Source organism: Brachyistius frenatus, unplaced genomic scaffold (assembly GCF_029030835.1).
Source record: "Brachyistius frenatus isolate BFR_SWC_R1_liver_20210118 unplaced genomic scaffold, ASM2903083v1 Contig_96, whole genome shotgun sequence".
NCBI lineage: Eukaryota > Metazoa > Chordata > Actinopteri > Embiotocidae > Brachyistius > Brachyistius frenatus.
Window position 1 is genome coordinate 1331890 of NW_027210695.1, and position 15713 is coordinate 1347602.

General features: G+C 47.2%; 1 protein-coding gene across 2 annotated transcripts in view; it reads left to right on the forward strand.

Annotated features, from left to right (window-relative positions):
* The first annotated feature begins 3080 nt into the window (after positions 1-3080).
* The window catches only part of pawr (PRKC, apoptosis, WT1, regulator), a 53640-nt gene continuing 41007 nt past the window's right edge, over positions 3081-15713 (forward strand). The window contains exons 1-2 of one of the 2 annotated variants that reach the window (XM_069711012.1): positions 3081-3114; positions 3338-4086. In XM_069711012.1, coding sequence (XP_069567113.1) covers positions 3511-4086 — 576 coding nt within the window. In that variant the 5' untranslated portion in view covers positions 3081-3114; positions 3338-3510. The remainder of the gene's footprint in view (positions 3115-3337; positions 4087-15713) is intronic. The other variant, XM_069711011.1, reaches the window with a different exon arrangement.

Here is a 15713-nt window from a genome sequence, read left to right on the forward strand (position 1 = left end):
GCTTTGATCTGCCAGGATTTTCCACTTTCTGGCCTCCTTCGACCTTAAATGGTCTTCTGAGCCTCCATCCAGTCACGATGTCGCGCATTTCGTCTGCGAAATGAAAGTTTGTTTCATTTTGTTCTTTTTTTTTGGTTTGTTTAGCTGTTTGTGTGTTTTTTTTTTTTTTGTGTGCAAATAAATAACAAACATTAAAAGAAGTCATCCTCAGCACTCTTCAGGAAACATTTCGCCGTAGTGAACTCGGAATTTTAGCCCAAACGTAGAAAAAAACAAATCTGGCGTTGAAGAAGAGCGGCGGAGATGTGAAAAGAATAAATACCTGACTGATTACCTCACAACGAAGCAGATTGTTTGCTCTGTGCGACTCCAAAGAAAAAGCATGAATTGGGCCTTTTAACGTGAGGAAAGAAATCCTCTCGTAGTCGTGTTAATTTGGTGACATGAAACTAAGCGAAGGAATCTCATTAGTTAATAGACGTCGACTGAAATCATTTTTTTTTTAACTGACTTTACTTTGATTCGTTTTTCCAAAAGAAAACAATTCACATTAATTCAGCATTTCGAGCAGACTGAAAGACTTTTTTGTTTTTCGCCGCGTGTGCGCCGACTCAGCAGCAGAGTGAAAAGCACGGCACGCTGACCCAGCCAGTTCACCCGCCACCGTCGTCCTCCTCCTCCTCCTCCTCATCATCATCATCATCAACAGATGGCACCCAGCAGATGGCGCGGGCGGCCGTTGGGAGGCCACAGCCGGGACAGCGGACAAACCTGCGAGCCGGACCTCCGACGGGACCTGAGGAACCCCCACACACACACACACTTAAGCCTATAATTTCTTGCATTTCCTGCCCTGATTACTTGGAGCGACACGCGGCTAATAGTTCAACAAAATCCCGCTGTTGTGTCTCCATCTCTTTGCCTCAGTGCCGCCGCCGTGTGGCCGGCGGCGGTACGCTTTTAAACCCCGTCGCGTTCCCGTCAGCGCGATATCTCCGGGAGGCGAAACGATTCGAATTCGTCGGTGAAAGGCCGCGGCGGCCTCGCCAAAAAAAAAACACGCCCCCGGCGGCCGTAACTCGGGGAGCTCTCGTGCGAACGCTTTGCGCTAACGTCGCGCACAAATGCCCGATGGGATCAAAATTAGGAGTTGAAAACATTTTATATCCAAAAGGTCAAAGGTCAACCTCGCTTTGACATCATAACCTTCTGCAAAAAAAAACAAAAAAAACGCTCTTCTGTCTGGGACGGGGAGGCCGAGGACCGCATTTCACATTCAGTCAGGTAAAGAACACGTGAAAGCATCATCTCCTCGTCAATCAGCTTTATCTTTATTTTTCAATTCATTGCAATAATCCGGTTTTGGATTTCTGAGATTGGCTTTAGTTATCGTCGACGGTACGTTGTTAATTACGAGGCAATGCGGCGCTGACTTTTAGAATCCACATTTACTTCTGCTCAGCGGAGGCGACGCGCACGACCCTTAAGCCCAGTTTAACATCTGTGTCACCCCAACATCTGGGAGAGGCATTTCTTGAGTACCTCTTTACTGGATAAACCCTTTCACGGGAGAATGAGCTCGCGGCGGCTCCTCGCCCCCGAATTACCCTCCTAATAGCTTCTGACTGAAACATTACTGTCAAATAAATGAAAATGTGCAAACGCAAGAGCGGCGCTAATGTTACGTTTCATATAAATTTCATGCTACTTGGTGATGCTCATTTTTTTTTACAGCGATGCATTTTTTTTTTTCTTTCTTTCTCATTACCACAAACGTGTTGCGGGTTACAAAATGTGGCTATTCATTAGGAAAAAGGAGCACTTTTAGTACTTTAAATAAAACAAAATGTTCAGAGTCTGAACATTTTTTTTTTTTTTTTTTTTTAATGGAGGTAAATGGGATTTCAATAAATGCGAGCGCGGCAGCGTTTGTGTTGGCATAGAAGGAAACACTCCTCAGCAGCAGACTGAAATATGCTAAATATGCAGCAGCGTGACCTGAGTCCACAGATCAGGGTTTATTTTTTAGGAAGGGCGCCTCACCCCCCCCCCCCCTTGCTCCACCCAGGGTTTCCACCCCACCCTCCCCTCATTATCTGTATATCTGCCACACGCAAAGATAACAGCTCCCACTCACCGGGTGGGATGTGGACGGGGTGTCGGGAAAACAAACATTGCGTGTTTGTCATTTTGGTGGTAAATGAGGTTTTCTGACAGTAAGCGCCTATGGCGGGTTTTAAATCACAGCTTGGGGAGAAAACCCGGGCCGGTGCAGTTGAGGTAACGGCAGAAAGGCAACGAGGATTGAATATCCCCGGGATGCCGTGCGGAGTTATTACAACGAGGCTTTGCGTCAAGCGCACAGCCGCGGTGCGCAGAATGGCGCATTCATTATATTTCCACTAAGCTGGGATCATAATACGCGGGAGAGCTCCAGAAAGGGTTTAAAATGATAAACTTATGCAGACACGTTGTTGTTGTTGTTGTTGTTTTTTTTTTTTTAGCTGGAAATGTCTAATTTACTATATCTAAATAAAGTGTTTTGCTGATTTGGAGGTTTCCATCCTATCAGATGGACTTTTCCACAAAAAATTGTACAAAAGTGCTTTACACAAAATAACAAAAAAAACAAAAACATCCATCTATCTATTGTGAAATTACAGAACTGCTGTGATAAAAACACAAGTCTTCAAATGTACGATGATACTATAACGTATTCATTAGTCTCTTTATACGCATATCTCAAAAGTGCCGTCAAATATCGCAAACGTCTTTACAAATGAGCCGTAAACCACCTGTTGCGAGCCCCCTTGCGGGAAAAACGAAAAGACTATTCCGGAGTCTCCCCGGGGTCCGGGGTCGGGGGGGGTGGGGACGTGGGGAGGAGGAGGAAGCGCTGCGTCTCCGCTTCGGCTTCGGCTTCGCTCGGGACTGTTCGTACGTCGTCGGACCAGCCCGACGTGCCAGAGGGCAGCGCGAGCACAGCGGCACCCAGCAGCTCCCCGACGAGCGCCATTCATCCGAGCGCGGCGCGGGCACACCTGGTCCGACCGAGAGCAGCAGCAGCAGCAGGGGTTGTTGTTTTCTGGGGCGTCCGAAGCGGCTCCACCACAGGTGAGTCTCTACCTGGATTCACCGCTGCGCTCTTCTCTCGTCAACTTTTACGCACTTTTGAGTGTTTTCTTTTTTTTTTTGGGGGGGGGGGGGGACAAACCAACAACCTCGTAGAGATAAGAGGGATAAGTTGTCTTGGGTTTGAAAAGGGAGCCGTGGAAAGACTTTTGGAAGTTTTTGTGTTTTGTCGCGAGGCTGACTTTATTCTCCTTCTACCTGCCAGCAGCTCCCGGGTTAAACCACTCGAGGAATGCGGTGCCATTAGTGGAGAGCTGAGAAATTCACATTCACTTCAACTTTAATTTCCACCAACTTTTGCGTGCGAGAAGGAACTTATCGAGAGAAAAAAGGGAGGGGGGAGAGAGAGAGAGAGAGAGAGAGAGAGAGAGAGAGATCATGGCCACCGGCGGATTTAAGCCCAATGCCACGACGGACTTTTTGGAGGAATGGAAGGCGAAGCGAGAGAAAATGAGAGCCAAAATGCTGGGGGACATTGCCGCGGCGACGGGTGCTCCCTTGACTGCCGGCAACGCAAACAGCACCAACCGCCACGCCGCTCCGCCGGGCGCCGAGTTCACCGGCAACCCGGACCGGAGCGCCCCCGCGGCGAACTGCCACCCCTCCTCCTACTCGGTGGCTCGGTCCTCCTCCGCCTCGGCTCTTAAGAGACCAGAGGAAGAGGCGCAGCACCCGGTCCACCCCGCCGCCGCCGCCGCCGCCGCCGCTACCACCCCGGGGAGCAACCTGAAGAAGGCCCCGCCTCAGGCAGACGGCACCCAGTGCGCCTCTCCCGACTCCGGCCCCGGCCCCATGGCGTGCAACGACAGCGACAAGGAGAGCCCGTCGCCCAGCAAGGGGAAGGAGAAGAAGAGCACGGGACCCAGCGCCAGAAAGGGCAAAGGACAGATAGAGAAGAGGAAGTTAAGGGAGAAGAGGAGGTCAACAGGTGTTGTCAGCATACCGTCCAACGAGGTGAGTCACTCCCTGCTGATGTTTTAAAGTGACGGCGTGACACCTTTTTAGTGCAGGTGAAGCACATTTTCCAGGGTTTTGGGAGTCGTGGCTCATCAAAGCTGCTGCTGCCACAAACTGGGATAATACGGAGGCCCATGTTGGGAAGGGAGGTGGCTGTCAAAACCTAGTGACAATTTGATTTGTTTTTACCTACTGTACTTTTGAAAAGGCCAAAAGTTTGTTATGAGGTAAATACAGTCCAAATATAAATCTTTGCAAAACATTATCACAACTTTTTGACAAAATGCTGCATTTTAGACTTGTTCTCTTTTGTGTTTTTCAACACGGTGGGATCATGCTGGCAAAAGTGTACTGGCTTGAAAATACTGTTTTCGGTGCTCGCTGTAGCGGCATAAATATTTCTAAATCAAAAGAACACAGAAGAGAACAGCACTTGTTTTCCAAAAGCCTCCAAATTCCTCCCGTACACGTGTCTGGTTTAATCGGCCCTCTGCAGAGAGAGAAATGAAAGTGTGTGTGTGTGTGTGTGTGTGTGTGTGTGTGTGTGTGTGTGTGTTTCATTGTTATTGAATTTAAATCACCTCACACTCCTGCTCGATTCCTGTGGTTCGGACTCATGCAGGAACTCTGCAGCCAACACCTGAAGGCTGCCACTGTAATTACGTACACTTAAAAGCACCCAAATTATTCAAACTCGGTGGGAATGCACGCTTTTGTTTTGTTTTGTTTTGTTCTTTGCGTGATTGGTGGTGTGGTGCCTTCAGGACCGGCCCGTGACCCCCCCCCCCCCGAATCCCCTTCGTTCTCTTGCTCTGACAGCCGCCCGGGTCTCGGTGCCCTCGGGGCAGCATAACTTGGGAGTTGGACCAGTCCGTCAGTGGGCGCTCCACATCCTGTTATTAGGCGCTCGGCAAGCCAGGCGGTAATGTTGGGCTTCGGCTCCGTGGGCCGTGCCAGAGACGTTAGATCGAGCCCATGGGCAGCTGATTATGTGGCGAAGTCGGGTGAACGGGCTGTTGTTTGAGGGGGCGGTGGTGGTGGGGGTGGGGGTGGGGGTGGTGTAATCTGATGAGTTGTGGTGGTTGAGCTGAGTTGTGTGAGTGGGGCAGGCAGGAAGAACTGGAAGTCTCTGATCTCAACTGGAGCCCGGTGGTCTGACCACAGTTTGTACAACCGTCTCTTATCTGTTGTATTTCAAAGACTTGGATGAACTTATTACCTAGTTTTCACAAACCGAGGCCGAAGGTTTCGACCGCCGTACGTTTCTGATTTGTTCTCTTGTCACGTTTAGTTTCCTTGAAGTTGTGTAATTGTAAGTAAAACTCCTGCTCTTGTCTTCTTTCGCTGGTGGTCACATTGAAAATCTGGTAACTGCAGGCAGCCAGATATCAGCCAGATTTTTGTCGTCGTTGTTGTTTTTTTTTGTCTTCAGCTACTGACGTGACCCGATCGGTAAAGAAACGACGAGCTGAATTCGATGGCAAACTTGCACCCGAATAATATGAGATTCGCGTATTTATTTAACGTAATAGCGACGTCGAATATTACCCGTGAAACACCTCTCGCCACGTGGACTCATCACCGACGCTTTTAATAGGGTTACTCCAGAGGTCAGCGAGGTCAAACGTTCACCAGTTAATACGACCTTCTGCGGTTCTGTTTGGCAGCTACGTCACAGTTACGCAAATCCCTAAATGGAAAAAAAAAATGAACGTCTTTGTTCATGTCCATAATACTGAAAACCGTGTTGGAGGAATGTGTGGTATTCTGCGTCACGCTCTCCACGTTAGAAAGTTGTTTTTTTTGGGGGCATTTGTTGTGTAGTTTTTTGTAAGACGGTTCACATGCAGTACTTTTTTTTCCCTCTTTTGTTCCCGTAGTTGAAATCTCAGAACAAAGACCTGCATCTTCCGCTGAATCCATGTAAGAGCCTTCGGTCCGCAGCTAATAAGTGCTTTTTTTTTTGTTGGATTGATTAATCATTCATGAAATCATTATAATAATACCGGAAAAAGGTGGAAAATGTCTTTCTTGTTTTCACTGGCCAGCACTCCTGAACCTCTAAATCATGTCTTAATGGCCTCTACTATAATCAACCCCCAGTTTCTTGAAGCTCTCTTGATAAAGTCTCGTTTTGTAACATCCACAAAGTGAATGTGTTCTTCAGAACAACTTTCGAACAAGACATTTTAGAAATCAAAGTGTCTGCTTAAAGCCCCCTTGTGTAATATAAATTTCATTAAACGGCCGAGAGCTGAAAGTATTTGACGTTTTTTTTCCCTCATAAGTGACGAATTGATTATCAAAACTCTAACTTCCGTTGATTGACGATTAACAATCCAAGCATTAATCTCGGCACCTTTTCACCCGTGGAAAAGAATTTAGCGCCACAAAAAAAACAACAACGTTTTCACGCTTTTATTGAATTAATTTGATGGTTATTCGTCCTCTTGTTCCCGACGCATTTTATCTCGAACCGAAGATGTGCCGAACTCCGAGATGCTTTATTGTTTTGGCACCACATGAAACCAGCCGACTGCAACGGTTTTCTGATCCCACTTAAGTGATGAAGGCTTCATCGTGTCGGCCTGATATCCTGCAGGATCACACAGAAATATAAAAAAACAACAAAAAAACCCGGTGGCGCAGCAGGTATATTCCTTTTGTTAGACGTTTCCCTTTCTCCTCCTGTTGCATGGAAAAAAAAAAAAAAAAATCAAACTATGCAAATGAGGACTCCCTCACAAGATCCCTTTGTGATGTGAATATGAGTGGACAGGTGCGAATGGAGATGCCTGGGATTATCTCCCCGCTCGTTCTGCGCGGGAATAATAGCTGTTGAGCGGTGTTTCAGAGCATCCAGGGAACCCAATCTTCTGCCCGTCGAGGCTGTAATGGCCCGATAAAAGCTCCCCGCTTCGCCGGAGAAAAGACCCGTCTGCACAGCGCCGATCGGCACCACCTCCTGCAATCCTGGAAAAGGTGTCGTCTTTCTCTCCAACCTGGGAGGCCATCGGGTTTTTTTTTTTTTAATGCTGACCTTTGACCCGCTCACGACACGCTTTTTGCAACAGAGGAATGTGGAAATGAGAGAGTCTGCGCGCGTCTCGAGTTTCCTCTCATCTGAAAATGTTTTGGGTCGTGATGTCGGCGTGTCGTGTCGGCTCGCCGCGCTGCCTTTTGTGAACTCTTGAGTTACGAGGTTGCGGTCAGACACTCCGGTGTGAACTTTGTTTTTTGTTTTTTTCCCTCCGTGTCGATGCCTCAATCCGCCCCCACGCGGAGGCTGCAGAGGTCAACAGGTTCAACATGCAATACTGTGCGGAGTGCTCGGGAAGTTAACACTAAAGGGGGTGGGGGGGGGGGGGGGGCATGAGTCTTGTTAAGCGACTGAAATGCCGGCATCATTTTAATGAGTGTCGCTTTCGTAGTTTTAAAAAGACTTTTAGACTTTAAGGTGCACAAAAATGTTGTTGTTTTTTTTGTACCTTTTTGATCAACAGTGCAGTTCTGTAAATGTTCGGCATGAAAATGTTGGCGATCGAAGTGGGAGTGAACCGACAGAAGAAACGAAGTGGGCGGGAGGTTGTTTGTTAAAAGGCTTTTCAATTCACAGCCGTACAAAAAAAGTATGCGAGCATGTAAATGTGCGTGGGGCGGGGCGGAGCGCGTTTCGCTCGCTGCTAAATCCTTCTCCAAACAAGGCCACATCATCACGGTAAATACCACAGGGATTTTATCACGGCCTTAGGTAAGCAAGGAGCTATTTAGGCAGGGTGTTTTGTTTCCTTCTTTTCACTTGTTGGATGAACAACAGGAATGCTAAACACTTTAATTAAAACACGTGTTTCTCAAAGTGAAGTTTCCCATGCCAGAAGCACCAGTTCCCAAAGAGAACATTTTGCTAAGTCGACTTGCTGGAATGAATCCCGGATTGTTTACAAGGGACGCGGTCACTGGAAATCTTTCAAAGAATGGACTGATCAAAAAAACAAAACAACCAAAAAAAAAAAAAAAAACCCCAGAAGGTCCCAGCAGAGAGAGATCCTGTGTGAAACTTAGGGGGAATTCAAGGAGGGAATAAAGGAAGGAGAGAGGAAGTGTTCGCTCGTCTGCTTCTGCGATGAAGTCTTCGCCAGCTCGGCCTCTTTCCTTACAGGGGGGGGTCCTGTAAGGACCCGGGGGTCCCTCGGCACCTCATAAAACACACGACTCTTTATGCTGTCACATGGCATCGCATCACCGGATCAGAGAAAAGAGGGCTGTGAGAGGAATAAAACGGAGGCTGGCCTCTTATTAACTTTGATGTTGCTTAAGTGCCTTTTGGTGGGCAACCGTGCCCGCGCCGCTGTAAATATCAAACATGACTCGGCAGATTCCTCTTTGAGCAGATAGTTTGGTTTCTTTTGTGTTCATTAACCAGAAGAGAAACATGCAGAGAAACGTGTTTACACTTGACAAAAGTAGGGTGAGGTGATGCGTCATCCGATCATGTAAATTTGTGTGCCACCGAGACCACCGCAATATCGTTGTTTTTATTTATTTATTTATTTTTTTTAGTGTGGTGGCTACCACGTTTATCACGTCTCAACCGTTTTGTGTTGTTATTATTTATAAACTTCTCCCTCCAAGGCGGATTCGCCAAACTCTCAACTGCATTAACACGTCGTGGATGTCTTGTTTTAACTGGACGAGCGCCACCTGTTCATGAGGAGGTGGAAATTTATGACATTTGGTGAAATAAACAAAACGAGAACATGCAGCCGGCCGTCCGACACGACGAGTGTCGCGGTGCCAGAAGTCAAATTAGGATTAAAAATCTGTATTTCCTAAAGACGAGAGAGAACTGCAGGTTGGTTGTTAACAGCTTCCGGCATCGGTCAGACTTAATAAAATAAATAAATAGTCCCACACCGTCTTGATCTGAATCTTAATAAACTCGAGCTCAAGCCATCGATCGCAGACATTAAAGACTTGTGGACAAGTGTTTTTTTTTGTGTGCGTCTTTGTATCATATCTGTGTTACGTTTCGACCTTCAAAGACCACTTGCCCTTTTCTGTTTGACATTTACTGTCGGGTTTTTTATTATTTTTTTTTTCGCTCCTATTTGCCCACTAGGTTCAAAGTATCTTTCATCCAGGTCGCCGCTCTTTAGTCATGTGCATTCAGAAAGTTTGCGCAGCAGTCTGCAGATTATCGCTGAAGAACAACGTGTCACGCGGTCCACCTCAGCACGGACGACCGCGGACCGTTCGCATCGGCGCCTCCCTGACGCAGAACCACCTGGACTTTGCTTAGGGACGTTACTCGCCTCTCCGCCGGCGCTTCGAGGGACACCATTGTTGTCTCTCTGGCTAATCTTTAACTGCTGAGCGTGCACGTATCCAGGATGCGGACGTTTGGCATCGGGGGAACTATTGTTGCGTTGGTGTCGTTCCGCGACTCTTTAAGATAAGCCCCCTGAACGCAGCGGGGGGCGTGATTGATGTCGTGAAGACTTTGTTGAATAAACTGGTTGAACCCAATGTTCAATTATAACTCTCGTGAATATTTCAACAAATCCGCTCCGACTGCTCTCCGTGCGTGTCGGAGCGATCAGCCTCGTCCTCAGCCGACCTTCGGCCCGGGCCATTGTTCTGTCCTCAAAGTTCAACCCGGTCTATCTCCGCTCAGTAATTTTACGCCTCTTTATTCCCGCTCGTACAAACATTTTTCCGAGCCTCTCTCATAATTCCCTCTCTCTGTGTTTTCCCCTTTAATTACCGGCATTTACTCGGAGAACATAAACGCCGTGTCGTGTGTGTGTGTGTGTGTGTGTGTGTGTGTTGGTAATTGACGTGCAGTTTATAGAAACGTACTGTTTGGGATTTTAATCCTAATAGTTTATGGAGGCATGCAGAGATAAGCGATAATCGCTTTCACACGCACCCCCGCCCCCACCCCCACCCACCTCCCGTTGTGTAGTTGTTGGGGGTCGTTCTGTACTTTAGCTGCTGGGTATCTTGCAAGTTTGACAACACGCAGACAGATAGACTCGCGAGGAGGGTGTGTGTGTGTGTGTGTGGGGGGGGGGGGTAGGAGGAGTGGGAGGGGTGGTGCTGGTGGTGGTGTTTAAGTAACATGGATTAGAGGAGTGGGTGGGCGCATGGTGCGATCGTGTGCATCTGCGTCGTGCAACCTATTTGTCGGACATTCCTGTGTGTTTGCTGACGACCGTTGGGAATTTGTGAGTCAGCCTTAATCAGGCCACTCTGCATGATGAGGTCTGTTTTTTTATTCATGGGAGCAGAATGACTTGGTCTCCCTTTTTCTAACCTTCCTCTGTTTTAGAGTCGGGTTCGCACCGGCTACACCAGTTTGTTCACTCTTCTGAATGCTTTTGTCTGAGCTCCGCGTGTTGGCCGGGGAAAGGCCGGGTATTACAGGCACGTCACATAAAGCGACACGTTCTAAGTTTTAGCGGAGGAGCCAACGTCATCATCCTCTCACGAGCCAGAAGAGTAAATTCACAAGCCATGCATTTCAACCTCCTTCGAATTCACCGTGTAAGTTTGAACGAGGTGCTAACTGACATTATTATCGACGCTACTTTTAAACATGTCTCGCGTAAGCATAAGGAGGTATTTAAGCAGCTGACTTTTGAATCAATCTGCAACTATCCTGTAATTACCACCTCAGGAGTTCAAAGTTGTCCTGCCTAGTGGAAGAAGTAGCTCAACAACAATTTGAAGAGGCGCGTGCTAAACACGGGTGACATTTCTCGTGCTCGTCCCATCGGGAATTCATTCAGGAGATCCGCGGTCCCTTCTAGTTTTTTTTTTTCTAAGCGACACCTGCCGATGTCGGTGTTCCTGTCAATTTAGGTACGTAGGTCGGTATGCAAAAACAAAAACAAAACATGAACCACAGGAACATAATGAACACAAAAATAGACATTTGTATATGACACCAAATGTTCAAACTGGTGGAGCAAGTTTGAGAAAAGTTTATGAAGATTATCTTTTTACAATGAAATCAAATCAATCGTCAGCTTCCAAATAACAGTTATTGAACATTAAAGCTTCACAGCTCGTATCAACGGAGTCAAAAGAGTCGGGGATAAAAAAAAAAAAAAAATGATAGAAATTTCCCAAAGATTCCCAACTTGTCTGGATTTATTTGAGCACAAGTTGGATTTATGACCTTTTTAAAATTAGAAATATATACTAGCACCTCCTCAAGAATGTCTTCGAATGACAGAAACCAAAACCATGAGGCGTCCTCCCCTCAAGTCAACATCTGACTAATTAGGTCCCAAATACCACTTTACATTTGAAACATTTTCACCATTAAATGCAGTTTGATCAAAATAAGACCGGTTCTGTTTGGAGATGCGACCCGAGAGTCCACGTTTCGATGAAACTGCGGTCTGACGGAGCCGAGGCACAATAGGCAAATAAGTAATGTTTGTATGAGTGAATGATCACCAACAGACCGGATTCTGTCTGCAGTCTAACCGGTTTCACGCACCGCCTCTCGTTGACGTCACCGTGGAACTCGCTGTGAACTCTCGTGATAAACAACGCCGTCCTCCGACGAGCCGGCTTCACGCGCGTAACCGTAGCCGCCGCCGCCGCCGCCGGGAACGACGAGCACGCGTAGCGTTCTCCTGTTTCGGTGAAGAGGGGAAAGCAAAAGAGTCGAGACGGGAGGAATGTTTGGCTGAGTTGGATGATGTTCTTTTTGAGTCTCGCCGATGTTTAGTTTGGCCCTTTATTTTAGTTTTGTTTTTTTTGTTGTTGAAACTTCTCATTTCTTACCGCCGAGAAGACTAACTTCATTCTCACAAACATAAACAGAACTGTTAAAAAAAAAAAACACCAAAAAAAACATTTTTCTGTTCAACTTCAGCGCTGCTCTTGGCACATGCGTTGCCCACTCGAATGAAAACAAATAGGATTTATTAGAACAAGACAGATGAGGATTTATGTGGTAATTTAGGCTGAAGTGAAAATATTTTGCAACACCGGCGGATTGATTTAATTTCCTACTTCAGGCAGACTCTCCTCAATATTATAAACATGAAGGATGCCCCACCGCCACCACCACCTCCACCACCTCCTTCCCTCGGCTGTTGAAAATGTGCACACAGGCCGCAGAAAGTCGCACTTCAAAAGGACACTATTGAAAACGCAGCTCGGTGAAAGGGCTCAGGAATGCACGTTGAACCCTTGAAATTGAATAAATGTGTGTCTCTGAGCTGCCAAACGCTGGGAGCCTTTGATCTTCAAGCCTCCCCTTCCCAACAAAGAAGCCTGGAAGCGGCTTCGGTCGGGAGGAGAGCCCACCGACGGGCCCGCCGAGCTGGAGCGCCTCTGTGTTTGCGCGTGTCGTCTCGCGGACAGGTGTGTGCTCGGTCGTGTCCACCGAGACAGCGCGGCTCGGTGATCCTTTTACTTTACCGCCCGCGAGCATCCGCCTCGTCGTCTCGGTCCGACTCTCCTGCCGCACTTGGAAAGTTTACTTCTGGCATTTTGTTACATTCAGTTACCTCCATTTTTCCCATGTAAGTAAATACACGAATTAAAGAGGAATTTTCTGGTGCAGCTTTGCTCTTTTAGCTGCTTTTGAATTTTCGTGAATTTATTCTCGAATGCAGCGAGCCTCCTCCAATTCATCAGGCCTCTCCAATGGAGAAAGAGAACAGATTTGCGTCACTTCTTGGCCTCCTTATCCTTTAAATAAACATTACCAGCATGGCTCATCAGAGCTGTTTTGAACCGGTCTTGTCTGACTCATATTAACCTTTTGCTGCCGTTTCTTTTTATATTGCCTAAGTTGTTGTTGTTGTTGTTGTTGTTGTAATGACATCTCTGAGCCGAGGGTGTTAACCTCACCGTCAGAACCGGGTCGTCAGCGGCTATCGACCAAGACTGTCCTTGGTGTTGTTGCCGACCTGTTTTGAAGCAAACCGGACCCGACTTTGACAATCGAGACGGACAAATAATAAATAATACGTGTTTGTTTTTCCTCTTTCAACCGTGTTATAAAGGCACGCCGTCAGATCGCTCCAACGAAATTCATTTACGATGCCTGTCACGATCAGAGAGGAAGGTCACGGCGCGCAGCAGTCATCCGACACTTTAACTTGTGTTTAGTCTGACCTCTGACCTTCACACGTTGACCCAATCAGCGCCCCGTGTTGCTCCTCTCGCGCCGGTTATTGGTCGCGATCAATTGAAGACTTGTAAATATTTAAATGTTTGAAAAATGAGGGAGGGTTCTTATCGCGGCGGCGTCTTGGAGCCCGCTCTCCTCTCTCTGCGGGCGTTGACCTTCGCCTGCGGCGCTGACGGCCTTCTGAAATATTCATGGCCAATGAAACGTCTCCGTTCGGCGCGACGGATTGGATTTTCATTTGTATGCTTTGCTTTCCGCCGTACGTCAAGATCCCTCTTTTCCACCGCTAGTTTCTTGTTTGTGTTTTTGTCTGGTCCGTCTCTGTCCGCATGTCATCTCCCTTTCTGGTATTTGGCCTGCGGTCTCGCGCTTTATTTTCCCATTTTCTGTTTTGTTTTCTCCCGTCTCCATTTCTTAATACCCTGCTGTCCACGGCCATCTCCAGAAAACAGCTCATTAGTAAATCGGTCCTTGAGCAGCCGCAGTCATTTGTTTACGTCTTAAGACTTCGGGCTTCAGGCTCATAAGTAAACATGAAGTGTGTGTGTGTGTGTGTGTGTGTGTGTGTGTGTGTGTGTGTGTGTGTGTGTGTGTGTGTGTCTCTCTCTCTCTCTCTCCTCGGTGCCCTCTCCTTCTCCTCATCTCTATTTTGTCCCCCTCTGTCCCTCCCTTTTTAATTTTTTTTTCTCACCACTGGTCCAGTAGCCAAACGCGGAGCCGTCCAGGCCACGATGAGTGGCCCGGTGCCACCAGCTCGATCTGTCCACGGCGCTGGATTTATCTTCCCCGTGTCAGCCTGAAAGGTCACACAATCAAGTGCAAACAGATGTGCACTTGATGTGCCCCCCCCCACCCACTCACCCCCAGGAATTCTTTTGAGACGTTACTGAATGTGAACAGTGTTTTTTTTTCGGAGTGCAGCAACCTCATGATTGTACAAAATTTTTAATCCGCACCAGGCATGATGTTTACATCCAAGCAGACGTGGCTTTATCACAAAATGGAGCCACTGCAGGGAGCGTCACCCCGCGGGAGCTCTGTGGATCGGGCCCAAAAAAAGGGCTCCTGGGACTACTGTAGCTCAAAAGCCCAGAATTTGAAGCAGCTCTTTCAAAACACTGCACTTCAAACTGTGAACGTTGTGTGTGTGTGTGTGTGTGTGTGTGACAGAAAAAGTTTCTGGTCATTTTTATTGTTGGTCGCTGCGAACCTCTAAGTCGACAACAGCTCTGTAGACTCTTTTTTTTAAATTTTTTTTTTTTTTTTTACCTGAATTCAGGCAACATCAGTATGATAAGATGACACAGCATGCTTATAACAAGCTCCATGACATTAAACTACCATTTAGTTTGAGGTATTCAAATAAAAATGGTTCCATTGTGGTAGTGAGAGCGGCCCGGCCGGAGGGATAAACCCCGCAGGCAATTTTGTGGGGCAATTTTGTCGAGCTGAAATTTTGGGAAAATTGCATCATCTAAAATTGCGACTAGCGGTTTAACGAGCATCTATTCTGGCAGTTGGAAACCAAGTAAAGCTCAGGTGTGTGCATGGAGCGGATGCTCCTTTGGTATAAAAAACAAAAAATGAGAGCACTCGGAGCTTCTCCTTTCTGCCACTTCCGTTTAAAGTTTCCAGTGTCCTATTTTCACGGCTCCGAAAAACAGCGGCTGGTTGTGCTTTAAGAAACAACAGACCTCAAAATTCAATCGACCGGGAGAGAGCACCTACGTGGTGCGGCCGGTGTCACGTGTGAAATTGAATTTCTTATTTGCAGGGCTCGCCACAAACGTTATTTACACGCGGCGACTTTTTGTTCTGTTAACCAGTTTTTTAATCTCGCATGCTTCGCTAAGTCGTGACTGCCAGATGTAAAAGGTGAATTTTGATTCCTAAGTCTGCGTGGGGAACAGACTTTTCAGTCTTTTCCCAGACTACGCTGTTAGCTGCCGGTGGGAAGTTCAGACTGTGCTTCGCATGACTCACGGTCTGGTTCGGTGTCTGCCAGCAACACAATGGCCTCTGTACACAATAGTCCTGCCTCTCTCCTGCTGGAATGCAAAACATGCTTTAACGGTTTCCGACATTGTATATCTGAGTATTGTGTTACTCGGCGGGCGAGGAAGGTGCACCCGACAGCGTACCCTCGGCCTAGAAACACTCTTAATCGCCACGGCGATTCAGCGGGTCACTTTATTTGTGTTTTAAAGTCTTTCGTTTATCCGGTTTGACCGCTCCGTTGGACGGCCTGACCTCTGACCTTCTGACCTAGAAACACGGCACCTGGGGAACTATTCCTTTATTTGCAAACTTTTAACAATTTGTGGCTGAAAAAGAAAAATAATAAAAATGAGCTCACTCTTTCTATCGGCTCGTTGCAAAGTGAGAAACCCTTCGCCCTGATTATTGATGACTTACAGTAACATGGGATTCCTGTCACAAATATTTATATAATTGCTCTCTCTGG